The sequence below is a fragment of the Rousettus aegyptiacus genome, unplaced genomic scaffold (genome assembly GCF_014176215.1).
Source record: "Rousettus aegyptiacus isolate mRouAeg1 unplaced genomic scaffold, mRouAeg1.p scaffold_m13_p_2, whole genome shotgun sequence".
NCBI lineage: Eukaryota > Metazoa > Chordata > Mammalia > Chiroptera > Pteropodidae > Rousettus > Rousettus aegyptiacus.
Genome location: NW_023416295.1, coordinates 46,640,820 through 46,668,377, shown reverse-complemented (window position 1 = coordinate 46,668,377; position 27,558 = coordinate 46,640,820). Strand labels below are relative to the sequence as shown.

General features: G+C 38.6%; 1 protein-coding gene across 6 annotated transcripts in view; it reads left to right on the top strand.

The window, feature by feature from the left end:
* The window catches only part of MAP3K20 (mitogen-activated protein kinase kinase kinase 20), a 155,231-nt gene that overhangs the window by 111,290 nt on the left and 16,383 nt on the right, over positions 1-27,558 (top strand). For 4 of the 6 annotated variants that reach the window (XM_016135014.2, XM_036237903.1, XM_016135000.2 and 1 more), the window contains exons 12-16: positions 10,487-10,531; positions 12,361-12,391; positions 12,489-12,628; positions 16,517-16,579; positions 17,551-17,643. In XM_016135014.2, the coding sequence (XP_015990500.1) occupies positions 10,487-10,531; positions 12,361-12,391; positions 12,489-12,628; positions 16,517-16,579; positions 17,551-17,643 (372 nt within the window). Of the gene's footprint in view, positions 1-2,505; positions 7,918-10,486; positions 10,532-12,360; positions 12,392-12,488; positions 12,629-16,516; positions 16,580-17,550; positions 17,644-27,558 lie in introns of those variants that run through there. The other 2 variants (XM_016135023.2, XM_016135033.2) reach the window with 1 other exon arrangement.

Sequence of the window (27,558 nt, the reverse complement as noted above, 5' to 3'; positions counted from 1 at the left end):
AATAAAATAGCTTGTTTCCTTTTCCAATTTATGTGGAACAGCAACCTAATATCCAAAAAAGGGAAAATAAGTGAAGGTAAACTTTTATTATCACATTTAATTTTTTCAAAAATGATTTTAATTATCCAGAGAATTCCAGAGTAGGAGCTGAATTGCTAAACACAAGGCCCTCATGGACATTTAAAGTACCACATTTTATAAGTTCAGTGAATTCAGCTTGGCTCCCAGGAAAGAATTTGAGGGAAGTTTCCTATGCTGGCAGAATGGAGACCAACAGGCAGACTCAGAAAGCATTAACGGAAGGGTCTGCAGGGAGGCTCTGCTTTCAAGAGCTGATGAGAGGCAAAAATATGACCATCTTCTCGAGAGCTGCTGCTGTTGTTATTTTTAAGTACATCGAAACCTTAAGCTATGAAGCATTACATGGCTTGACTCTCAATGTAGCATAGTAAAAAAAAAAACTTTAAACCATCTATTGGGGTATGCTTTAAAACCTTTCTTTAGTTTATTTGCATGAATTTTGCTAGGAAATTATCGGCTGCCTTGCACACATTATTGCTGTTAGTAACATAGCTGTATAATAAATAATGAAACACCATGAGTGTGCAGTAGGTTGTATGCTGCATTATAACTCCAGAAAACTTTACCTAAAGGACCTGTTCTGAGGGCTACCATCCAACAATGGACAGCATGAAGCACCATCTCAATGAGATTTTCTTCCCTTTTCTTGTGAGGGCGAAGTTTTCTTTCTTGCTTGCTTTTAATGTCTCTCTGCTTAGTGCTTCTGTTTCTAAAAGAAATAAAGTTTGTGTTCAGATATTTTATAAGTACGTATTTTCTTTTATCCTCACATCAGTTTCTGGTTGACTTTAAATGAGGTTTCTGAGAGAAAGATAAAATAAATCTTTTTAAAAGGATGTAGGGAGGTTTAGGTTTCCTGTAGGTAGCTTTATCTTAATTATAAAAGTTTAGCATTGACATAACATCATTTAAAATTGCATTATTGGATTTATTTCGAGGAAGGGCACTCTTTTCTTTTCTGAAATTAAAACATTGAAGATATTTGGGAAAATGAATTCTCAATATATAAATATGGACAATGTTTATTTTTTAATTCTTGTAGCTTGATATAAAAAACATTTCTTTTAAGAATAAAAGCTTATTTGAGAGACATCTTTGAGATCTTAACATAATGTGAGGAAGGACCCACAAAATAATAAAGTAAATAAGCAACAAAGAGTTTCCTGAGAGCATCTAGCAATTGAAAACAAATTTGAGAAACTGGAAAATTTGACTACAAGGAAAATAATATCCTGTTTCCAGTGTTAAAGGATCTAAAGTCATTTTTTTTCTCATATAATTGATACTTTTTACCTGAATTATATGAAGTTCTTACTGAACTAACAAATTCAGAAATTTTTTCCTAATAGAGTAGGATATTTTTTTTAAAACTCAGTTCCAACTTCAATTTAAAATTTAGAAAATTGGCCCTAAAAAATACTTTTACATCCAGAATGTAAAGGTCACATCAGAGATATATTATCTGTACATTGTTTGTCATAAATTTACTCATATTTAAACACCAAAAATATAAGCCTTAGTTTGCTTATTTCTCAAAAGAAGCAGTGTTGACACTTTTCAGACAGTTTTACCCTGGGTTGGTTGTTTACAATAATTGCATAAGGTAGAAAATAAATATCTATATCCACTGTGAAAAGGGGAATTCCTAGAAAACAGTTCTGAAAAGGGAAACATAGAGAATAGAGAAAAAGGTAATGATCTAAATTAATAGCAATTGCCTTTTCTCCCAATTTTCACATGCATTTAAGTACTTGTTTATAACTTAAATGGTAGACACAGAATCTAAACTTTGTTCACAAGTGATTTCATAGATTGAATAACTAGTATTTTATCTGGCTGTAATAAATAATAAATGGAAACAAGTGAATTCTAGACTCATTTTTAGTTTATAGTTGGATACTAAGCTAGCTAAAAAAAGTAGTTAATGACCCAAATTTCCCTAGAACTGTATTGACTGCTAAACCGTTTTCATGCTCTTTCAAAGCTTTTCTTTTTTGGCACAAGGTTTCTTATTTTTATTTGACATTTTATCTCTACTTAATTTCTTTTTAATACAATAGTTAACTAATGTTTCTCTGTGAAAGTGAAATTAGGAAAAATTAAGAGAAATCCTAAAAACTATTTTGTTTTAAGCAAAATAAGGCCTTAAATCTTGCAACTAACTTCCTTCCCATTTGAAATTTGGCTTGCTACACTGCTTTGCAAATTTTTGGTTGTGATTTACTCTGTCATTTATTAATTATGGCAAATACCCTGGAGCCAAACCTGCCATTAAGTATATTCTCACATAATTCCCTACATTCATTTATTTCACTAATCATTTACCTTCTGTGCAGTGCCCACTAATTTTGTGGTATCTGTTTCCTTTATTTAAATTGGTCCTAATTTCTCTTTTTACTTCTGTCCTTTCTTCCCTTGTGATAGCTTCTCTTGCCTCTTGCTGCAAGAATGTCTGAGGAGTCTTACTTTGAATCTAAGACAGAGGAGTCAAACAGTGCAGAGATGTCATGTCAGATCACAGCAACAAGTAACGGGGAGGGCCATGGCATGAACCAAAGTCTGCAGGCCATGATGCTGATGGGCTTTGGGGATATCTTCTCAATGAACAAAGCAGGAGCTGTGCTGCATTCTGGGATGCAGATAAACATGCAAGCCAAGCAGAATTCTTCCAAAACCACATCTAAGAGAAAGGGGAAGAAGGTCAACATGGCCCTGGGGTTCAGTGATTTTGACTTGTCAGAAGGCGATGATGATGATGATGATGATGGTGATGAGGAGGATAATGACATGGATAATAATAGTGATTGAAAACAGAAAGTAAAGTAATAAATTTGAAGATGTTCGAAAAAAACAAAAGAAACTTGTTATCTCAGTCTGTACAAAAATCAGTAAGGAGGTAGAAAACCAAGCATTGCATTTGTAGGCCAATTACATTTATATGACGGTCATTTCTTTATCAGTTTTACTTTTGATTTGTTTTTGCTTACAGGAAAATGGGAAAATTAAGCCAAAAAAAAACATATTTAATGAATCAGCAAATGTGGTGCCTGATTATAGAAATTGTGTTTCCATATACAATATAGTATTTTTTAATTAATGACATTCTGACTTTTTAAATGAATACTTTATAGTTGTATTTCATTTAATTTCACTTATTCAGTTGCTAAAGAAAACTTACATTTTGAACAAGCACTCTTAACTCCTAATTCTTCTTTGACACTTGATTTTCTTGTAACATACTGCATTTTTTCTAATGGCAATACACTGTACTGTCAGAAATAATTGATAGTGACTACAAAATCCAACATAAAAAAATTGAGATGAAAGAAAGTTATAACAAATACTTCTTCAGAAATACCTAAATGCCGAGAATTTTTAATACTTAATAACACAGCTATTCAAAGTTAAGACCTGAGAGATGTTCTCAACAGTACACGTGAAAGAGAAATACTCTAATTTGAAAACAGCAGCAGATGTCGCAGGCTTTCTTACCAGTACTAGCCCTGAAAGCTTCTTAACAACAACAAACTGTCATCTTAGTTTAGCTTATACTTCATACAGAGAGAAAGACGCGGTCTTACAGGGATACTTCCAGGCAGAATGAGTGCTCTGCACTTCCAGGAAGGGTGTTTATGTATTTGTTTTCCGGAGGGACCTGATCATCCTGGATTTTCTAAAGAAATAACTAAATATTATGAAAGGAATGTCAAAAATAAGTCTTCCTTACTTAGGCAAAAGTAAAGGCAGAAGGGTCCTTTTTATATCGAATCCGGCCTTCCTTCTAGTGTTCTTTTTTGAACCCTGACTCAGCAGTGCTGGTGTTGAAGAGGAGTACATGCAGGCACTGCTCTGAAAACCTGGCTGGCCAGGGAGATACTCTCAGAACGTTATCACATATCCGTTAACGCTTTTTTAAACTATAAAATACTTTTTAAAAGAATACAGAACATCTGTAGTTACATAAAGAAATGCAAAAGAACAAAATTTTTTTTCTAGCCATAAGTATGAAGCAATGCCATGAATTTGACTGTTAAACCAAAGTACTTTTGGTGATTCTTTTTATGGAAGATTTAAGAAAGGATATCATCATAGATATTATCTAATACTACTTCCAGGTATATTTGACCATAAAAAGCCTCTTGGAATTTGAAGCATGACATATTTCTAATCTCCATTAAAAAACTGAAAAATGCCACAAAATGAGCAGTACACTGTGCCAGCTTTATTTGAAGAAAAAGAAAAAAAACAAATAAAACATTGTGGGTCTGAGATAAAGAGAGGGATCTGGAGTCAGATCATGATTCAAAACCCTGGGTCTACTTGCTGTGCATTCTGAGGCAAATTATTTAACCTCTGTGTGTCTGTTTGCTCATCTTTAACATGAACACGATAATAGTACTTACTTCGAAGAATTGTTTTGGTGATTAAATGAAATAATACATGTAAAGCATTTAAGTACCAGGTCAATAGTAAATGGTCAGTTAATACTAGCTACTGTAATTATACCGGTGAAAAGACACTGAAAAATAAGTGGCTTCAGTAACCTGGAAAACCAAACTATCAATTTCAAGTGATGTTTGCTGAGGAGTATGAGAAGAAATCAAAAGTGGATTACTTTCAGGAAAGATCAGGAGTATAGTTGTAATAGAATATGAGCTACATAGAATTATTCTACTGCTCTTTGAAGACTATGTACCCTGCTACCACCCACGGACTAAGTAAACACAGAGAGAGTAGGTAAGCCTGGAAAATGGGTTCCTCACATATCCACTCTGATAAGGTTCTTATGTTTCTGCAAACAGATATAGATACATGCACACCACAGTTTATTACTGGCGATCAACAGGTACACCCATAAATAAGCATCCATCCTGTCTGTGTTCAGACTTAGAGAAGTACTCCCTGACGTACACCAAGGCACTCAAGCAGAAAATCTTAGAGTGGAACAGAAGGGTCCATTTTCAACTCTCGACTTCCTAGCATACCCTAGGGCACTATGGCGTAGCAGCCTGAAGGAGAGAGCCAAAGAGGGTAGTTTAAAAGCCTCTTGCACATTTTACCAGGCAAAGATAAAGTCATTCATTCCACAGACATTCATTGAGCCTCTTCTATGTGCCAGGTACTATTCTAGGGAACAGCTAGATAAAAATCTTTGCACTCCTGGCACTCACATGCTAGAAAGCAAAGATCAACAATAAACAAAACCAACGTATTGTATAGAATGTAAACATTTGGTAAGCAGGGAAGGAGGATAAGGCACGCAGGGAGTGTTGCGGTTTTTAAAGTGTGGTCAGGAAAAGACTCACTTGGAAGGAAATTTCTGTGGGCTAATTTTGGGATCTGTACACTTCAAGTAAGAATGTAAACCTACCCCCCCCCCTTTAAGGATAATATCAGCAATAAATTTAGAACATATAAACTGAGTTAAACTGACATTTTTTTCTTTACATATAAATCTATTATGATTTTTTTTAAAGTTTTGCTGCATTAATAGAAACAGCCAAATAGGGCCAGAAGGAAAGGTACTAGGACTCAGTACCCAGGCCTAGGTTTACCATTAATTAGGTAATATTTCTTTAATCTTTCAACTGCTGCCATTTCCTCTCCAGTATTCCAGAGATGGCCATAGCTCTCAATACTCTACCATCCAGAAACTGTAAGGATTTAGGATACAGATGATTGATAACCTCAGTGATAAACTTGAAATTCTTCTCCACCAAGAATTAGGCTATAAATAGTTACCATATGACCCTGACTATTTAACTTTCTATTTCAAATCAGTATCTTTCTAGGTTTTTGAATATTCCTGAAATCTGAATCATATAAAAGGAATTTTAAAGTGGTCTCACTGTTTGAAGATTAGAAGACTTTAGACACTAAGTTTTATCAGTTTTAAAAAGAAACGTTTATTAACCATATGCAGAAAAATCTAATACTGATGTTAATTGTGTAGCTTCTAATTCACTTTTCAGATCAGTTTTTGAAGTGACAAATTATTGGTATTGAATTTATTTCTAGTTATGTGACTTTAAAACATATACATTTACAAATGGTTAAACAGAGAAATTTGAAAATTGAAACTAAATTGTAGTAATAATTGTCAGAGCCATACAACTGAAAATATAACTACTCTTTAATCTTATGTCCTGCACTCATAAAGTTGATCATGTAGAATTCGATGACCCCCTACTAGTGGTTTTCAACCAAAGTAGTGCTGTCACTTAATGGTGTTTGGGAGTGCTGGGCATATTTTTGGTTGTCATAGTGATCAAAGGTGTATTTAGTGCCCAGTGCCCCAAATGGGACAGTAACACCCAATAAAGAATTCCATCCAAAATACTCATACCATTGTCCCTTCCTCCACTGAGAAACTTGCTAAACCTGGCAGTTTTAAAGTTGCACATCTAATTCCCCGCCTCCCCAAATTACCCAAGTCAAAAGATGCATTTTCAGGATTACAAACACTACACAATCTGAATTTTTAGGTTTGTGGCATTTATCTTAAATCCCCACTTTTGGAAATGATTTCTTTCCCTTTAAGTATGCTGGTGGAATTATACTGATTCCACAATAAATAACAGAGAAAATCATCATTGAGGTAGCTGCGATTCTGCAGAGTAGCCAGATTAATTTAAAAGGGCTCTTTTCCTCACAATTTTTTTTTTTTTTTTTTTTTAGCAAAGTCACAATGTGATATTTTACATAAATAGCCGGTGGGAAGAAGTTAGAGGCATGTAGCACACTTGTTTTTGACGCTCCGGAAGTGTTCAAGGCCAGTTTTTAGCCAGTGATTTTTAACATGCAGCAGATTTGTTAGACTTTAACACCAGCTGAGGAATTCAAACTTGATCCCCATTAAAATCAAAGAATTGGGAGTGAGGGGAAGGCTTGGAAGAGATCCACAATGATTTCTGTAGCACTATGATGTACATAATTTTATTTTCAGAGTTTTCATTGGAGTGGTAAGAATTTCATGAAAGATCTTTCTAAAACATCCTGAGTTAAATATTGATACTTAAAAAAATTTTTTTTGATGCACTAGATCAAACAATGCAGACTTTTGAAATTAGCAATCTCACCATACCACACATATAATAGAGCATAATTTTTCTATAATTGGGTACCTTTTGCTGCTTTTGCGTAAGACTGTTTTCCTGCTTAGAATTTAAGCATTGCCAGAGAGAAGAATCCATCCTATTCTTTTGACTGTAGCATAGCCTGACAGCTCTGTGCAGCATTTCTATGATGAAAAATGAGTGTCTACCAGGAAATCCAGAAGACTAGTTATGTTTCCTTGGATTCAGACTTAGTTTGCACTCTCTTGCCTATAAGGAGCTCTCTGGCTTGTGATTATTTACTTCAAACTAAAGTTTCAAGCACCTACATTAAATATTTTATATCGTGTGCAGAATAATATATCTTTTAATGTCAGATACAATACACTGCACATAATGCTTTTGCACTGTTTTAAAATTTTTGTACTAAATAATAGAAAATATTTATATTCTTTGAGTGTGAGCTTTGAATAGATGGCATTATCACTTTATTGTGTTTTTTTAGCAAAATTTTTTTTTCTCAATTATTCTATTGCAATGTTAGCCTGAGCAAGTCCTATGCCAAAATCTTGTATAATGTTTGTATGGAAGATTAAATTTTACTCTTGTGTGGTAAGACTACTCAGTTATTGACTTCATAGTTGGAATTTGATATTCCAGCACAAAGTCTACAATGTATTCAGAAATCCAAGTTGGTGTCATACATTTCATTTTGATGTGAACTTTTCTTTGCTTTCCTTTGTTTTAAGACTCCATTTTACAATAAACGTTTTGACAGTAATCCCTTTGTTATGTGTTGCTGTGTGTATCACATCTTTGTTAGATTTGATTCCCATCATCCTTTGAAGGAATCATTGTCACATGCATGCACATGAGCGTGAGCTTTTCTCTCCTGAAATCAGTTGGAGTGTAAATAATGAATCTGTAAAGTGACAGGGCAGTCCCCAGGTGAACTTTTTTTTATCCCCAAAGAGAGATAGAAAAGCTTAGAACTCACCCTACAGCAGATACACTGATATGTTAACAAGGTACAGAAAACATAAAGGAAATGGTAAGCCACTATGTGGCTGGAGGTCATTAACTCTTATCCCCTGTCCTGCCAAATTACAACTGTCTTGAAGCAGTGCCTTCCTCTTACTGATCTGTGCAAGCATCATGCAAGAATCCTGCCAGAGCGAGACTTAACCCAGAGCCTTTCCCTGGGCATCATCGTCATAAGCCGTCTTCAGGGCCCAAAAGAACTCTTCTCTTTTCCTTTTGATGTTAACACCGAAGATGTTGGTTTTGATTAGTTGTTTCATTTACAACCTTCATTCTATTCAAGAAATCCTTATTTATCAATTTTGTTTAGCACAACATTTGGGAATGGTATAAAAATCAAAACACTGCACATCCCTCTACTCCCTATAAAAGCCAGCCCTGATGCAGGGAAATATTTTTGTAACTTAATCTGTTGTTTCTTGAACTAATCAAAAAAGTTCCTTACTTCACATTTGTTTCCGTGATGGGAAAAGGAAATGACATGTTTCTGCAGCTGTATCCAGCTGCCCTGTGAAGAAATAAAACTTGTCATGTATTTTCTTTGATCAAGTTCAGTTTTAGATCCTTTTCCTCACATCGTTTTCCTTTCCACATTATTAAAGCAGGTGAGTGCATGTGACCATTGATTCCTACATACATCAGGTATTTCAGAGGAGGGAAGAGGCAACCCCCAAGTAATCGGAGTACATGAGGGTAGCCGAAGATATAGAGAGCAGTAGCTGGTTATGCCCTTATGACTTATCTATAATACTCGAACTCTACACATTCATAGTCATTGTAACCAGTGAGTTGTTGTTTTTTTTTTTTTTTAATTCTGCCTGGCCCCCAGTGTTGGCCTCATTTTCCCTTTATCCTTGATCATGCACAGACTGCATCTGGTGCTCTGGTTAGGCAAATGCACCACGCCCATCCTTCCTTCTCTGCTCCCCTCCCCACTGCTAGTGTCTTGCCTTGTTGCTTCTCCTCACCTGCAGTCACCGCTGTTCTCCTTGCCCTGCAGTGCCCAACTCAAGCCCCCATGCCTTCCTTTCTCCCATCTTAGTCTATGAAACCCTCCCCTTTCCCTGGTATACCCATAGATTCTGAATATTTTTAGTAAATTTAGTAAATTTCACATTTTAGTAAATGCACCCTTCAATTTTATTCATTCAACAAATTGTTCAACAAAAATTATCAGGTATTGTATGCCAGGCACTCTGCTGGGCACTGAGTTAACCAAGGTAGAGGTGGCCTTGAACTCCTCCATGTGTAATTCATACCTGTTTCACCCCCATTTAAATGTAAAACTCCTTGAAGGCAAGGGCATGACTTTCCTGGCAGGGTGAGTTCAAAATACCTGCAGATTAAAAGGATTAACTCACTCACCCTCAGATTTTTTACATTAATAGTAAAAGTAACCAAAATCAGCTTTTTTTCAACTCGCCCATCAGAAAAATACTATTTGTAACAGATGTTGAATGACACTTGGCCACATTATCCCATGAGCAATTTAGCCATTTTGACAAGTTAGTTAAAGCTATAATGTCAATAGTGCACTCTACTTCAAGTCATGGGAAACCCAGATTTTTTCACATTATGCTGGCATTCATTGTAGTCCCTGGCCATGGGGCATACACTGAAGTGAGTAGCCCTTTGGCTCTGAAAATGGTGCAGCCCTCTTGCAGTCATCTTTCATGTTTGTGCACCTGACAGAGAAGGCATTTGTTTTCGTTTTCGCTAGCGCAGCTCTGCAACGTGGGTTTCTTAGAAGAGTTCCCATTTCACTCGCCCTCTTCATCCGTGAGTCCTAATATTTGGTTTTAAAAATATAAGGCAAGCAAGACAGTTAAAACACTTACAAATTCTCCCTTAAGAAAAGGCACGAGTCATCTGGTTACCATATGATTGCTTTGGAATTTTCATTAATAATCAAACGATCCTCATGTTGACTGAGCATTCCGAGGCAGGCTCCGGCATCTGGGCATGTCAGAAACCCCTTGACTGCCAAGCCCTGTAAAAGGACTCTTGGCATGCCAGACAACCAAGAGAGAAAAATCCCACGATGTGCAGAGTCCGGCTGCAGCAGCTCACAAAGGGCAGTGAGCTGTTGCTGAGGGGTTGGTGTGCACGCTTGGCTTCCGTGGGCAGAATCCCCTGAGCACTGAGAAATTCCAGTTAAGGTCAGGAAACTTGTTTTTCGTTCAGCCTCACCTGCAGGAGGAACCAAGCCAGAGCAACAACCGAGAGCTAAAACAGACAACGGAATAAACCAAAAAGACAATGACGATACCACTTTTTTTTTTCTTATTTCATTCATATTTCCCATGCAGCTGCTGCCTTCCTTTGAGATTGGCTCATGGACTGAAGATGACGTGGTAAGCTGCTTCTGCTAATGCCTCATTTGACCTGGGCAGGTATTTCATAAATTTGTCCACGAGTTAAAGACACAGCCTGAGGGGCTTAGGCCTTAGCAAAGCCTAACCAGAAGTTGACAAATTCCGTGTCTTTCTATATTTAATGCAGTAATCTTTAAAATGAGTCCTCATGAGCAAAGCAAGTATTTCTTCAAATCTTACAAGAGGTTTCCACCTCCCTATGTGCTCTGCAAGGTATTCTAGAATACAATAATGAATACCAGTGGCAAAACTAACGAGCTGATCCAGAATGCCAAATGAACATCCTTAAAAAAAAAAAAAAAGAGCTTAAATTTTCTTAAAATGCCAGGGATGGACCTAAATCATGATGGAGAAAGATCTGATAAAGGCGGTACTAGGCTGACTCTGCTGAACTGGGTTTCCTTCTTGCCTTAGGCGGGTTCAAAAGTGACAGGTTCATTTTGCCCTCTGTACCCTGACTTTCCCCAGTAGGGATGGACATGAGCTCCCAGACATTCTTTGCTCTGAGGAGCGGTCCAATTTAGCTTGTTGCAACTCTGTATCTGTTTCCTTAGTAAAAAAAAAAAAAAAAACAAAAACAAAAACAAAAAAAAACAAAAAACAAAAAACAAAACAAAACAAACAAAAAAAAACCAGTTCTGAGAATTCTTGATCAGACACCTGAGGTGCTTATGCATGTCTAGGTCCATTTTATATGCTTGACGTATCATTAAATGAAAACGGGAAAAAAAAAAAAAACCCTGTCATGCCAGCCTTAGCAGGCTCCCACCCTGGGAAATGGACTGGGCGCTGCAAGGTAGAAACTCATTACTGGAAACTCTGGGGAAGGTCTGTTTGCCCAACTCCACCTGGTTTCCTGGCCAGGGCATTTCCCTTCCTGCCTTTTGTGTTCTGGTGAAGTAAAACTGCTTTCAGCATTGGCTGACCTCTGGCTTCTGGAAAGTCAGGAAACTTGGCTCCGGTCACCTCCACTTCATCCCTCTTGCTGAGGAGACCCGGCGATGCTAAGGTTCCTGCCAGCCCTGCTTCCCAGGGAAAGAGGACTTTGGATCTCCTTTATTCACAGGCCCGGATATAATTCCTTTATCCTCAGCTGCAAAGTTGGCCCATCTTATTTGATAAGTTTTTTTTTTTTAAGGCACCGAGATTTAATAGCTATTTTTAGTCTTCGCTCTGAGATTGAGTGGTTTTCAAGACATTCAAATACAATTCCAGGGTCAAGGATCCCCAGAGAATTGGTGGAACTGGGTCTGGCCTCACTTCTGTCTCCCTTCACCAGAGTAATGTGAGGAGCTACCAGTAAACATGTGTCAAGTGAAATTCAAGGACTGAGGGTCGCTGAATCCAGCCTCATTCTATACAGGAAGCTCTCTGCTGTAACTTGTCCTGGGCCACGTGGTTACTTTATGACCAGGCCTAGGACCGAACGTATTTTCTACCCATTTCCTGTCTGCTGCCGTGTGGCCCCCATTACTCATACAATTGCTGGGTAAACCAGTGCCCCTCAACAACCCAGGAGACATAGATGGAAAAATCATTATAAGTAAAAATCTTGAAAGGATTTTTTAATGTCTCCCAAATAAGGAAGAAAACTAATAGTCACTCAAGCGTCTCAGACCCCCAAAGAGAGGAATAGCTCCAATTTGAAAACTTGAAGTTTTAAAACTATGAAGAGAAAATCTATTATTTTACCTTTGTGGTTGAACCAAGAACTAAAGATATTTTAATCTATTGAAAACTGTGTGTTTTACTATCAAGTCTGCCCACTGACTTAATCTTCAAAACCATGTATGTCTTCTCTTTCACAGTATTTTTGGGTTCAGCAGCTCGTCAGAAAAGGCAAGTGGAATAATTTACCTTCTTAATTCATGGAGTTAACTTTGCTTTGGACAGGATGTAGTCTAATTTTATTCTGCCTTCTAATCACTTCCTTCAGGTGACTCTTCAGCAGAGATGAGCGTATACGCAAGCTTGTTTAAAGAAAACAACATTACAGGAAAACGCCTGCTTCTTCTGGAGGAAGAGGACTTCAAAGACATGGGCATTGTCTCCAAGGGGCATATCATTCATTTAAAGGTACCTCAGAAATGGAGAACATTCAGTCAAATCTTTATTGAGCTTCCTACTAGACAGCAGATCATGTGCTGTGTTCAAGGCTGAAGATAGAAACATGGATGTGCTGGTTGTTTAGTGCTCAAATACTTCCCTCCAGTTGATGATTAGCTATGGCCCCCATCGAACCCCTACTTCCTCCTCATAATCCAACAACAAAAATATCAGTACCTGTCACAGCAGAAGTCACCTGGACACATCTGAATATGAATACACATGTCCTCAGGAAGTCTTTAGTGTAGTGAAGAAGGTGAGTGTTAATCATGCACTACTGGCAAAGTGACAGATGTAAGAAATGCCACAGAGAGGAGTTGAGGTTGGGATGAGGAAAAGCTTCTGTGAAGAAGTTATGAAGGAGCTGAGAGCTGAAGGAGGTGTGTGGGGGGAGAGCGCTACCTGTGAAAGGCCCTGGTGTGGGAGGAGGTTCAGTGTGCCAGAGGACCTGGAAATAAGGTGGCGTGGTGCCTGGAGAACTGCCATCCCGCCCAGGAATAGCCGGAGGCAACTTCGTTTAAGGCCAGAGAGGCTAGGTCTTTATTAGGAATCCTTAGGGATGTCGGAACTTGCCCGTGAATTGAGCGAAACCTCAGCCAAGCCACTGCAGTACCTAAAATCATGGGAATGTGTGTTCAATTTGCAATCTTCATTATTTACTTCTGGAACAGACACCACCATATATGTATTCTAATCCCTCATTTTCTCAGGAAATTCTAACATTGCCCCCTGAAACTTCAGTCTTAAACAGTTTCAAAGCTAAGCCTCTGTTTTTGTTGTTGCCTTTTTTATAGTTTAGCAACCAGAACTGGTTTGTTTGTTTGTTTGTTTGTTTTTTCAGTTACTCAAACCAAATAAGGATTGCTGGCATCTGTGTGAACATTGTTATTAATCAGAGGTCCATTTCAAGAGAGATTTTAGGATAAAATCAAGTTTGCTCCCCAAACCTCCGCAACCCCAGTATGGGTGGTTGGAGGGGTGGTTAGAAAAAAGAGAAATAGAATAAAGAAGGAAACATAGAAAAGCAGCTTCCCATCCAAATCCACATCTTCACAAAGCCTCTGCCAACATGCCAACTGCTTTTACACTGATTTGTATTAGGGCTACCAACACCCTTCTCCTCAGGGAAATCTCACCTCCGCCCCCGCCCCCATGGGTCCCCAAAAGCCTCATCCATTTCCATTCCGTAGACCCAAGATCCATGTTAGGAACATTTTACAGCCTTCAGCACCCCTTGGATGATGGCTTAGCCTTAACCTCACCATCTTCTCCCTCTCAGAAGATGAGCAGGAAACCTCATGCATAAATATATATGGCAACGCTGGCAAATGATTTAATCTCAACCTCTAGGCGTGGGCAAATCCATCCCAAAAAGCTGTGCCGACTCAGATGGACCACAGCAAAAACAATTATTCTCTCTAGTACGGAGAAGTTTCAGAGTTCCAAGAGAGAAATTTGATAAATCTTGTCCTATTTGGCAACTGTCTCCACCTCCCCTCCCCCTCTGCTGTCTTTGAAAAAGGACCAACATGCCTTAAGGGGGCCTGAGGAGGAAAAGGAGAGGCAAGCTGACACCTCGCCAAATGTCATAGTGATTTAAATGTTCCCAGACTTGGCCTAGGACAGCTAAATTGTGCTCCTCTGTACTGGTTGGTACATTAAGGCAAGCAATGTCCAAAGCTGTTGCTTGTTGTTTAACAAATTTAGTGAAGGCCTACTGATTGCAAGACTGGGCCTGAGAAAACAGAAGAATCCTCCCCTTAAGGAATGCATGTCCTGGAGAAGAGATAAAACATGTGCCTACAACTTCTCATAATATAAGGTCTTAGCTATTTCCTCACCTCCGAGGGAGGGGCTGTGGGGGTGTCAGGAAGGGAGAACTTCATGGAGCAGGTAGCCCTTGACAGAGATCTTGAAGGAAGGACAGAATTTGGAATATAAACAGGAGAGGGAAAGGAGAGAACATTAATCCAGACAGAATAAAGAGTTAGGAGAGAGAGCAACACAGAGGCGAAGGTAAAGGAAAGGAAACAACATTGACTGATAGAGGAACAGTGAGTGTCTGTCCCACGTCTGTCCCTGGGTGCAGGGGAGAACCCGTGACTCGGAAAGCCGAAGGGAGGTGGGGCCAGATCTTGGGCAATTTCTGGCTTCAAGCCAGAGATCTGGGATTTGACCAGCTGGGGGGAGTATTGGACATTGAGAATTGGCATGTTTAAAACTTTGCTTCTGGAAGTTGTAAAGTGGATTAGAAAGGAGAGGCTGGATTTCGAAGACCAGTTCAGAGATTATTAATATAGAGAATAATAAGGCCTTTCTAGTAGTGTGAATGTGAATAGAGGATATAACAGGTAAGAGAGCTATTCACAGGTAGGAAGTAGTACAAGAAGGAGAGAATGGTGTCGCAAAAGCCAAAGGTTGAAAAAGCTTTAGAAAAAAAGCCTGATGCTGCAGAGATGCCAGGAAACACACACATATAGAGAAAAAGCCCTCGTTGGAAGCTTCCAGATGGGGAGGGATCAGTGCAGTGTCCTTTTCTCCTGACGCAGGGTCTGCCCTGAGCTCAAAAAGAGGGCCTTGGTGGCATTGGGGTGGGGGGGCCTCAAGACTCTCCTCAAGCTCCCAGATGAATCTGTATGTGCACATAAAGAAAGTTGGTTCCCAGAGGGGCGAGTCACAAAAGTCAGGCATGTGAACACTCCACCAAACTGCTGGAGCCAGTGACCACTCAATGAGGATTTGGCCAACACGTGAGACTCCATGAAACTGAGCTGGGTCGTGGGTAAATCTGACCAATAAGCTTATACGGAAAGTTGAGGGGAACGAGGTCATGGAGACTTGCTCTGGGAGGGTCCTGCGTACACACTTGGAGTGCTAAGGCTAAATAATGCTTCAAGCTGGGCCTTTCAGGTTGAGACACCAAATGAGTACCTCCAGACCAGAGGAAGCCCTCCTGGTACTTGTCAGAAGTGTTACTTACTTACACACACACACACACACACCCTTTTGGTAAGAATAGGCCCTCTATTCTCTGCATTCTCTGTATTCACTAAGGCAGGCATAAATGGTAGGTCATAACGCTAGCCCCTGGAGCCCTCTTTCCACCTACCTGTCTGCTACTCGGCTGTCCCTTTAATCCTGTTGTGGCTCCCTTCTCCCCAGTGCCTGGAAGCTCTCGTGTGGAGGGGCCGTGTACAAGAAATAAGGCTGAACATCCAATAGGTGTTCATTACGTTGTCAAGTGTCAACAGCTTTCATTTCACTTTTAAAAATGCATCTAATTTTTCTCATGTTGGCACTTTTTTGCTCTCTACGTGATATGTTCAGTTCACAGAAAAACTGGATTATACCTGATGAGTTTTAAAAAGAATCATAATTTAAATTGTCCTCCTTTCCTTTAAGAGTTCTTTGTGCTTTATTGGGGGAGGGAATGTTGGACACATATCCATAGAAAAGCCCGTACAATGCAATAAACCCTTTAGTGAGATTTCAGCCTTAATGAAAGTCTCTGGTGATATATTCATGTTCTTTGTTGTTTTTCCCACAGTTACTCAGGGTGACAACTGCATTCTATACACTAGAACATTAACTTGTCACTACCAGTATTTGAAGAATGGTTTTATTTATTGTTTAATGTGAGATTTAACATCTTAAATATCTTCCTGTTCCATTAAATAATTACAAACTGCATATAATACTTTGAACAATCAGATTTATTTTCAATAGATGTTGGATATTAACATCCCCAAGATATTTCGTGAACTACATAAATAAAGAATGCCTTTATATGTGCAAATAATTTTAATCCTCTGTTGGCATTATCAGGTCATTAATAAAGTCATATGATTTTTTTTACAGTCAGCCATTGAGAAATTAACCCATGATTATCTAAACTTGTTTCACTTCCCACCACTAATTAAGGTAAGTCAGGTGTTTTCTTTCTGAGAATATGCTGCTTTTATTGACATATGCACCTGTCACCTCCACACCTACATTTGCCAATGTCGGAACAGTTGTTTGAAGTGAAATTTAATCATACCTGTCCAACAGAAGGCCCTTTGAGTGAAGCTTAGAATGTGCCTAAATTGAACATCCTTGTTCTTTGCAAGTTGAAATATTAACAGTACCTTCATGATAAGACCCACACATGTCACCTTAGTGGCTAGAGGATGGAGGGGCAAACATTGTAGGGGAGGACCTCTGGCTTCTCACCTGTCTCTAGAAGCTTTGTCTGACTCGAAAGTCACTGAAGGAATTCACACACTAGAGCTTTGTATTTTCATTTGCATTTGGTGGGAGATTTATTGTTTGAACAACATATTTGTATATTTGACATATCATTTTGAGTATGGTCTGAAAGTATATGGCATACTTTATTATAAAATTAGTAGATACTTGCACTTAATACACAGAATTCTTCTCATTCACTATCAATTATGATTTCCTTCCCTAAGCCTAGAAGGTCCATTTGTTCCTCTGCTTGGTCCTCCATCTGCATATGCTCTCAGAACTGCATAATTCCTCTTTGGGGATAGCTCGTAAATATTTTGGGTGTTGTGAAACTCTCAAGGTAAAGTCTCTCAGTGCATCTCTAGGTACTAAGTGCATTTCTAGGGTAAAATTGCACAATGCAAGATACATTGTGAAAATGTAAAATGGTGAAATTCAGTCTGTAGTGCATAAGATAAATCATTTGGGAAAGTTCTCAAAGGCTTAAGATGTTGTTTCTCTTGCTTTAAGTAATTGTAATTTGTACCTTAATCCAAAAATAACCAAAAGTTAAACAATAGACAAGAATGGAAAAACCAGTACTGAGAAATCATCTCCTTTACACGAGAAGTAAAAAAAAAAAACACTAGCTAGAATAAATGGTGCTTGGTTTTCTGTTTCAGGACTCAGTAGGTGAACCTGAAGAAAATGAGGAAAAAATAGTGAACCTTGAACTTGTCTTTGGTTTTCACTTGAAACCAGGAACTTGCCCACAGGTAAATAACATTTTAAATTTCTTGGATAAGTTTCAACCTAATTTACTCTTTTTTCTCTTCTAGAACTCCATGGTTTTATATACCCCTACTGCCCCCCCCCCACCCCACCCCACAAGCTGGTAACTTAATTCTGGGTAAATTTATAGACTTTATAAAATGAACTTTAGTTGAAAGGCTGCCAGCTGCCTTTGTAATCCAGTCTAGGAATCTTACTCTCCCGTTCAACTCAAGAGTCCTGTGTGAGGCCACCCAAACCATTAAGGAAACTCAGAGCAAAGCATGCATGGGGAGCGGGCAGTGAATACCAGGGTGAGTGTTTATGCTGCTTGGCATCAAAGCTTCCCGTTTCCTGTTTCTGAGGGAGAATCAGTTTTTAATATGGAGAGTAAAACAACACCGAGAGTGGAACAGTAGGCAATGTGCAAACTCAAAATATCAGCTCTAAATGAGGCGGCAGAACATTTGATCAAGACTCATTGAGTCAGGCTTTTCACTTTGTTATATTTGGAGCGTGGAAAAATTATTGGGCCTATGAATTGGAATAATAATAGGATTGTATTACTTTGGATTACCATACATGGCTAGTAATAATGACAGTTTCTATTAATTGAACACTTATGGTATTCCAGGCAGATAGTACTAAGGTGACGATTGATATTTTCCACTCATTTACAAATGTGGAAACTGAGGCTCTGAAAGGTTAAATAACTTGCCCAAGGGTTACACGGCTACCAAATCGCAGAATAAGGATCCAAATGCAGTCCTCTCAGATCCCAAAATCAAGCTCTTAACTACTGTATGATTTGTACCTTTCCTTGGAGACCTTGAAAATATAACTCCTCCCAACCTGTAGCCAGTTGCTCTGGTAGGGCTAGTGTCAGCTCAGCTGGCCCACCGGCCCTTCACCAAAGAAATCACACTTATCCCAGGTCATTTCTGGAACCAGTGCTTGAGAATGACTGGAAATTGTTGTGAAGGGTTGAGTTTTACCTGGCACTTCTCCAAAGATAGTCTTTCTAGATCCCTGGCAGACTGTTTTCCCTGCACTGCTGCAGGTGTATTGATGCTTTTGCTGAATGGAAATCTCTACCTCCTTCGTTTTAGCCACATAACCTCGTTAAGTGAGAGCTGCTCTAACTCCAGGTTCCTCGTATGTGGCTACTTTTCTGTCCTGCAAATGGGCCACTGTCTGTTGATCCCTGTTGTTAGAAGCAGCAACAGAAAAGGGGTCAGGACAGTAAGTTCCTATCTCTCCAACAGCAACCCAGGGGCCCTTGGGTTGTTTCCAAATAATCCTGAAATTTTGTAGCTGTGGGTACCCCAGGTCCATCTCATGGTAAACAAATTTCACATTTTAATTTGCCTTCTTTAGTATCCTGGACTCCATGGTACTCAGTTTATGAGAGCTCTGTGTTTAAATGTTTTTATGGACTGTACGTGGTAAAAGAAGGAGGAAGAGTTTTCTTGAAAGAGACTTGCCAAGAATAGCCTTAAACAAGAAAATTTTCAACTAACAAAGAAATGACTTGTTAATGTAGAAAACTGAAAAGTATATTTTTAGTAAAAATTAGAAGCTATAAATGATATTTGATACCAAATACCATGGTCTATTTTTGACCATAACTGTGTAGACTTCTTGAGTCATTGGTTATCTACAAAGCCTAAAGTCACTGCAACTTCTGATATTCTGCTGCTCCTTGGTCGCCCGTGCAGAATAATAATTTCATCTATTCATTTGACACACATTTATTGAGGACCTCCTGTGTCCTGGCTCTAGGTCACAATACAAAGTTATGAAGTACAGTTGTGGCTCGCAAGGAACTCATAGCTGATCAGGAGAAAAAGACAAAATCAATGAATGGTTGTAATACAGAATGATGCATTTTTACATTAAGCACATCATTCTGAAGCACTTGGATGAGCATGGAAAACATATTTGGAATAGGGTCACAGGAGGATCTTGAAGTCTTCTTGGTAGAAGTGATGCTTGAACTAAAATTTGAAAACTGTTAGGAAATAATAGTCAAGGAGACGACTTTGAAAGCAGAAGGAGCAGTACTTTTAAAATCTAGGAAGCATGAAGCCAGGAAAACACAGAGAGCTCTTCTTTGGGCTAATTTCTCACACCTCAACTCAAGCATCACTCCCTCTGGGACAACTTAGCATGGAGCATGTGGAGTAGTGTGGTGAGAGTTAAGGCCAGAGGGATGGCCAGAGACCTGAAAAACAGTCTTATGTGCTAAGCTAAGGAGTGTAAAGATTTTTAAGCAAGAATTAGATAGGATCAGATTTACGTTTTCAAAAGATCTCTCGAAGGCACAAAGGAGGATGAATTAGAAAGAAGGTGGGTGAGTGAGAGTTAGGAGCCAGGATGGTACAGAGGTTTCTAGTGTGGCAGCAGGATAGGATGTTACAATGTAATAGGTCAAAAAGCAATATATACAATGTGGATGTAATACCAAGGTACTAAAGGCATAAAGTGACTAGAAGGGGTGATCCATTTTTGGAAGAGATGACTTTTGAAATGGGGCTTGAAAGGGATCATGGTTGTTTGCAAATAATTTCCTGAATATAATGTTTAAAGCTTACGCTTAGAGAGCACTTCTTTCTAAAGAGCTCAGGTTATTTCATAAATGTCATCTCATTTATCTCCTTGGCATTTCTGTGAGATGCATAAGGCACAGTATTGTCACCGCTGATTAGAAGATTGATAGCAAGAGGAAATATGTCACCAGCCTAAGCTGAAGACAAGGCTGAGACCAGATATTACATCTTTATTATAGCCTTTGCATTAAACACATGCTCCCTCTCATACCTGATCCAAGATCTATTCTAGTAAACTTTCATAACATAATACTTGAATAAATTACTGTCCGATTCTACACTACCTGGTTATGCCAGCCTAAACCCTTGCATCATGAAATACTTTCTCAAAAATGTGCCTGAAATTGAAATTTCAATTTCTCATATGAAAACCTTGTTACTTTGACCCTTAACAGTAGATCCCAAGAAAAAAAGATGTCCTCAAAATCCCAATGAACTGAGTTCTCACAGATCCATCTTCGCGGAAAAGACAAAGCCTTTAGCCTTGCCTCCATGACTAGAATAAGTTACAACAGGACACAGTGGCTTGGAAGTTCTCTCCAAACCTGAGTTTACGTATCAGGAAGATTTACTTGACCATTTCACCTTTTCTTTTACAAGTAAAATGAAAGATGTGTTCTAATGACGACCATCGAGAGTAATATATGACAGTGATGCTATCATGAAAATAATAGCTACATTTTCCCATTGCATCTGAGAAAGCCCACCAGCTAAATACCATCTAAAGTTGGTATGCCAGTTCAGTAATTGACCTACCAAGAGGAAACAATGAAAATACTATGACCTTATACACAAACATACAAATATATCATTCATTGTAAGACCTGTCAACCTTTTGGTCTAAAATTTCAAATTAAATTCCTTTTGGTCGGCCTCATTTTACAACGAGATGGATTATGACGCAAAAGTGAGGACCGTTCGCCCAACCGAGCAAAGCTATTCTCGTTTGAGAGCCTGTGCCTGCTCTAGTGGTCAAGAGCTGCTGTGCAACACCTGCCCCGTGGTCTTTGTCTTACTGCCACACCCTTCCAGAGAACAGGCTCTCACCAGACCAAAGCATCATATACATGTCAAGAATTCTTCCCCAAATGAAATGGCCTCTTTCCTTTCCTTTGTTGAGACAACTTGCCAGAGAAAATGATTAGACCAAAGGCTTCACTGACAATTTAAATTAATAATAAGTGAGAATGAGTTTTACCCATTCACTTTGACCTATTTCTAAAGAGTACAATTAATCATTAATTTAAATAGCATTGTCTGTTGAGGCAGCCTTGAAGTTATGACAATGGAATTGGCAGAAATTGGGTCTTTCTCAGCTCAAGTATCCTGTGCTAGGGGCTTACAATGCTTGTAATTATTATGATTTTATACCTCTGCCAGACACTTTGGCAACTGTTTGCAAACATTTTTCTTGTGTAATTGTTACGACCCACCATCACAAGGAGCATTATACCTATATCATCCCTGGGAGGAAACTGAGGAAGGGAGTGGTAAATTTCCTTACCCAGAATTCCTACCGAGTAAGGGGCAGGTCCAGCGCAAGAGCTCGACCATACTGTCATATTGTCTTTTTTGGAAAGTGATCAGCGTCCCCCAAAATATTATATTGCCAATACATAGGTAATAAAAAAGCACATTTTTTATCAGTTGTATAATCTAAGGCCTTTGACTCGGCACAAAGTAAAGGGGCTTCCAGAATCCCAGGCAGTTTCATGCACTCCCCAGGGTAGCAACCACTCTTTTTTATTGAAATATTAGGCTGCATAGAGTTTATTGTTGTATCTCTAATAAATTCACCAGTCAGGAATATTGAGTTTCAAATTACCAAGGAATAAACTGTCAAATCACCCAGCAGTTTTCTAAGATCTTTTTAAGATTTTGTGTCATAAAAATCCAGAAGCAGAGTTATGAAGGAAGTATTTGGGAGGCCATCTATTCCTCGTGAATGCTAGAGTCACACACTTTGTCCCTCGAATCCTTGTTCCTTGGCCTCCCCAGTGAGGCAAGGAAACCTGCCTGAGCTGGGCTCCTAGGGATCTAAGTTGATGACCTGCCATAGAAAAGAGACTGGGGTGAGGGGAGAAGCCTTGGAAACAGCACCCCGTCTCTCCCAACACCCTGGCTCAAGCTGCCCTTAAACGGAGTTGGGCTTCGTGGCTCCAGTACCTCCTGCCAGGTGACCATCACTATCAATTTCCTCTTGAGAGGTATTTAGATGAGGCAAGTAAACCAGGAAGAGAACATGAGAGAAACGTTTTGAAGAGGTGGAAGCAGAGCTACCTGCCCATCAGAGCAGCAGGCTTTGCCCATCCACCTTTCCCTCATCCTCCTCCCACCCTTGTCACGGTCTGCTTCTCCCACTCTCCACCCCAAGAGATTCAGTCAATAGTTCTGCATCTCCAGTTGTTTCATCTATAGGTTTACAGCAATGATTTTTATAAATACTTTCCACTATTATTGTGCTTTTAGGTCTTTATTAGATTGCTTATAAAATGTTGCACTTGATAAACCTAATTGAATCTCCAAGCCCTTTCTCAGAGCACTGTGAGTATAAAAGAAATGGTCAAACAGGGCCTTTTTTCCTATTGTGTAATTTTTATAAATGGACAGATAAACATGCATAAAATAGCAAGGCATAAAGAAAAGGATTTTGTAGTGAAGTAAAAAGCTAACACCTTTTATAAATTTCAGAACAGCTAAACGCAGGGCTTAATTTTGATATATCTGGCATTTATTAAAAATATAGTGTCGGGGAATTTATTTCCCATGCTCTACTATTTTAAGTGTGGGAATATATGTGCACTCACGTGTTTCTGTGCCTAAGTACATAAGGTTGCAGCGATAGGGTTCTATAAGATACACAAGTTTTCATTCACAGCACAGGAACAAATCCAGTTCAGAATTTGACAACATGACTTGCTGCTGATTTCTAATTGAACTGTAGCCGTGAACTTCAAACTGGCCAGGCAGCCGCCTATGGAACTAGGGCCAAAATAGAAATGATGCTCAGTACGTTCTTGCTGATGGACCGATGTGCAGAAATGACATGCCAGAAAATGTCTAGCGAATGGAGAAAACAGTCCTGACTTGTAGTGTTTTTCAGATTTCCATGGTGTAAGTATTCCCACGTTGGCCAATTTCAAGTTACCAATCTGACATCACCGAACTTGAAGTTGGAAGGAGATGTGAGCAATCACCCCATGAGAACTGGCTCTAGCACACTATTGGATCACTTTTAGTCTCTTTAACCAAGATTATGAATTCCTTTTAAAGTAGCTAATAGCAAGGACATATATACATGAGAAGACCTAGGTTTGAATAAATTACAAACACATCATTGCTGGTTTCCAGCTATAATAATATGGGTAGTTAGCTCAAAGAGAGCTCCAGTCTCCCACCGAATCCATTGTTGGCTTAGATCTCCTCGAGTCACCACTGGCTCATGTGGATACACTAACCATATTGTATGAATCAAAGATTAGGATTTGTGTTTGTAAAGAGTAAGAATATACTTATGGAAACAGAGAAACCAAATTTAAATTTGTGATAGTCTTTTAAAAATGTTGGAACCGTCCTAGTTGTTGACTTCATGACGACAGATAGGCACAGCTGATGATCATAGAGGGACCTCTGCTTTCACAAGCAGGCTCCCCAGAGCCTCTGGGGATCCCTGCATGTTCTGCAACTCACAGTGATGTGTGCTTTCCAAATCCAAAATTAGGTCTTAAGAACAATCAGCTATAAAAGGGATAGATTATTTGAAGTGAAATTAAAAGCACTATGCTGGAAAAGGATTTTTAGGATTTGGACTGAGACTAACTCAACCAGTAAACAATGTCTACAAACTAGGCCAGTGTTTTTTCAAAAATCCTATTTCTTGGAGTTACTTCTGGAGTCATGGGAGGTAGGAGGAGAATTTAGTACATAAAAGAGCTGTTTTTATATTTTGAGGGTTCTGGCTAGAAGTTTATTTACAGCTCATTTCTGAGTATTACAAAAAAAAAACGTAAGCAGTAATTAGGTAAGCGAGACCACCTATATTTAAGAAACTTAGTCTGAGATAGAATAAATTCTTAATTATTCAAAAACCGATAGCAAGGCTTACTATTTTTTTTTACCAAGATGAATACTTAGTACCTTCCAATTTCAAATATAGTTTAAAAAAAAATTAAAAACCCTTTTCAAACATGTCAACTAATATTTGAACCATTTTAAGTAGTCAAGTGTGTGATACATCACATGAAAGTATGTCTCACTTGATTTGTTTCACTTTATTTTAACATCATCCCTAAAGCCCTTTTTTCATACATAACTCAAATAACAACCCCCAAAATGCAGTATAACAACCTTATCTCCACTGGTGTCTGGTTGGCACCAATCTGCCCTGACCTTAGACACAAGCCATTGTTAAGGGTATAACGCATTTACATATTTTGCAATAAAACATCAGTTATTTGCATTACTGTGTCAAGTTTTATTTGATTCTTTCACCTAAAAATGACTCATTTTCCTTTCTTGTATTTTAAAAACCAACTACTCTAAGCTTGTTTGAGAATAATCAAAAATTGCCCATTTAGCTAGAAGTCATTTTCTTTTCAAAAGGCAAATGTTATTTAATCTTTCAGCTGTTCATTGTGCCATCATAAATACTTTCTTTTCAGCACAGTTGTGGGGACTGAAATGAGCCCACTAATTGCCTCCCATTTCGACTGACATGTGGTGGTTTAGTGGAAAGAGAACACAGCAGGGAGAAGGAAATAGGAGGCTGAGAAAATGAGAGCTAATTATTTTCACTGCCTCATGTCAGGCTCTGTGTCAGCCTTGTTTTTACAAACTGGAAGGTTTAGCACTAAATAAAACAAACTGGCGTCATGTTTTTATATACTGGCAGTGTCATGGAAGCAGCTGCACATCTCAAAGACAATATAATGCCTGCGTTCGCATGGACACCATCTGACAGACACTGTGAGCCACGGCTAATGAGGACATCACAGTGGTGCCAAGTGAAAGGTGCTGAATTATGTATGATTCTTCATCAGTACAGCAATAGTCCTGTACATCATTATGAGACATTGTTTTGCCGAAGAGATTAAAACATTCTTAGTTCCAGACCCTGCAACCTATACGCACTGAAAGAGGTTATTAATGGAATTTTTAGGGAGAGTTTCTTGTGGATTTCTTTTTGGTTGAAAAACAAATCTCATGGGACAAAGCCGTGATGGGTCAAGACACTGTATAGATAAAGAAGAGAAGCAAATTAACCATACTTGCATTATCTTCCTTTTAAAGGCAGCATAATAAAATAGAGTGTAGCAGGGTGATACATAATGATAAATAACCCAGGTGCTGTCACGGGATGTTCTACTCTCCTGCCTTTAAAACAGCAGGTTTCAGCAGCTGAGCCAGATAATAGCAACGCATGTAAAGGCGCTTTCGGAGGCCTAAATCATCAGCATCTTACTACTTTTAATAACCAGCATGACCAACATTTCTGTCATACTTTTATTTCATCTTGTGTTACTTCTTACATTTCACAACAGTCAGTCGCCTGCTATGAGACTGTTTCCCTTCCTCACCCTCTTGAATCTTAAAAAGTTTATTCCAGCCTCTGTATTTTATAAATTTTCAAATGTTTGCTCAGTACAGGCCTTTGTCAGGTGAAGGGGCCTCTTTGCTAGAATCCTGAGTGCTCTCTGGTGATTTTAATTTTTCTCTGTTGATGAGGGAGAGGGATGGGACTTTTAAAAACCAGTGTTTCTACCATTAGACTGGGCATGCCCAGGACTTAAGTTCCAGTCCCAACACAGCTAAGTGAACTTGCTGCAGATCTCAACATTTGCTGAGCCTCTGTCTACTCATCTGTAAAATAGGGACAGTGCTATTTCTAACAGCACAGTAAAACTGTGAGGATTAGATGACATGACTTAATCTTAAAAACATTATTCTGAGTAAAAGAAATTGGACATATACCGTGCCTACAGTGAATTTCAATGTCCTGAAGCTCTAGAGGAGGCAAAATTAATCTATGTTAATAGAAACTGAGGGAGTGGATTCCTCAGTGCAGTGGGAATCAACTGGAGAAGGGCAAGGGAGAAGGGCAACAGGGAACTTAGGTAGAGCAGTGGAAACAACTTGCCTGTTCAAGTGGTTACACTGGTGTAAACATCTATCAAAATTCACTAATCTATGCACTTAAAAATCTGTGTATTTTATTGTATGCAAATTGTATCTTAAGTTGGTTTTTTGTTTTTTGTTTTTGTTTTTGTCTGTAACCTTCAGGTAGAGGTTATCTGTAGGAGTCTGAAAGCCTAATTTGGAGTCTGTTTCCTTCTGAAATGTCCTGAATAATCTTGGCCCTAGATTTCTAAAGATTTATCTATGGTGTTCATATTTGCAATAAAATTTTGGTAGGAAAAAAAGTAGAGAGAGAGAATGTTGTTTATGAATTGCCCAGAATTTAAAATAGTATTGATAGTTTAATTTTTGTGCTGCCTTTAATCCTTTTTTCTATCCAGAAAATTTACCTCTATCTTGATTATTTCTTTTTATTCCCTTCCTTTCTTCCTTCCTTTTTTTTTTTTTTTTAATTTTTTTTAATTGTGTATTGTGGGAGGGAAAAGAGATGTCTATGTTTGGCGTCACTTGTACTAGTTGGAACTCCAAAGAATGTTAAACAGCTTGCAAAGAATGTAATAGTAATTTCTCAGTAAGAGATACTTAATTTAGTATTAACTAAGTGTTATTTAGGATTTTATCTTCACAGTGTTAAGAGTTTCTGTTTTACTTGGCCAGTAATCTTAATTCAGAAAAATTTTAAACCTAATTGGCAGTGCTGAGGCAGTTCAAAGGAAATACTTTCTCATCTTCCATTAACCATGCACTTGCTCCTAAAATTATCCAGGTATTTCAGCAGCTGCCCAGATAACTGGTACATATCCTGGGCACCCAACATAATTGTCTTTTTTTTTTTTTTTATCAGTTTTAAATACAAAACTTCCCCTTTTCCCAACAAAAAAACTGTGCTCTAGGCATGTTGCTGGGTACATACATTGTGCTATTTCCCCAACAACATTTCATATTTCTTGTAGATTTGCATTGAGAGGCATATTATCTAGCTAGTTGAAAGGTTTAGAAAGTTGTTTGTTTGTCTGGGGTGGGGGGCGGTGAGGGGATTGTTACTATTCAAAGTCCTAACAAAAGAACTTCCTAGTGCCCAGCTCTGTTCCTGTTGTCAGTGCCTTTTCCCTATTGATTACTAATTAGCACTCCCTAGAAATGTGCATCGAGATAAAAATTTGAACAGTGGGAATG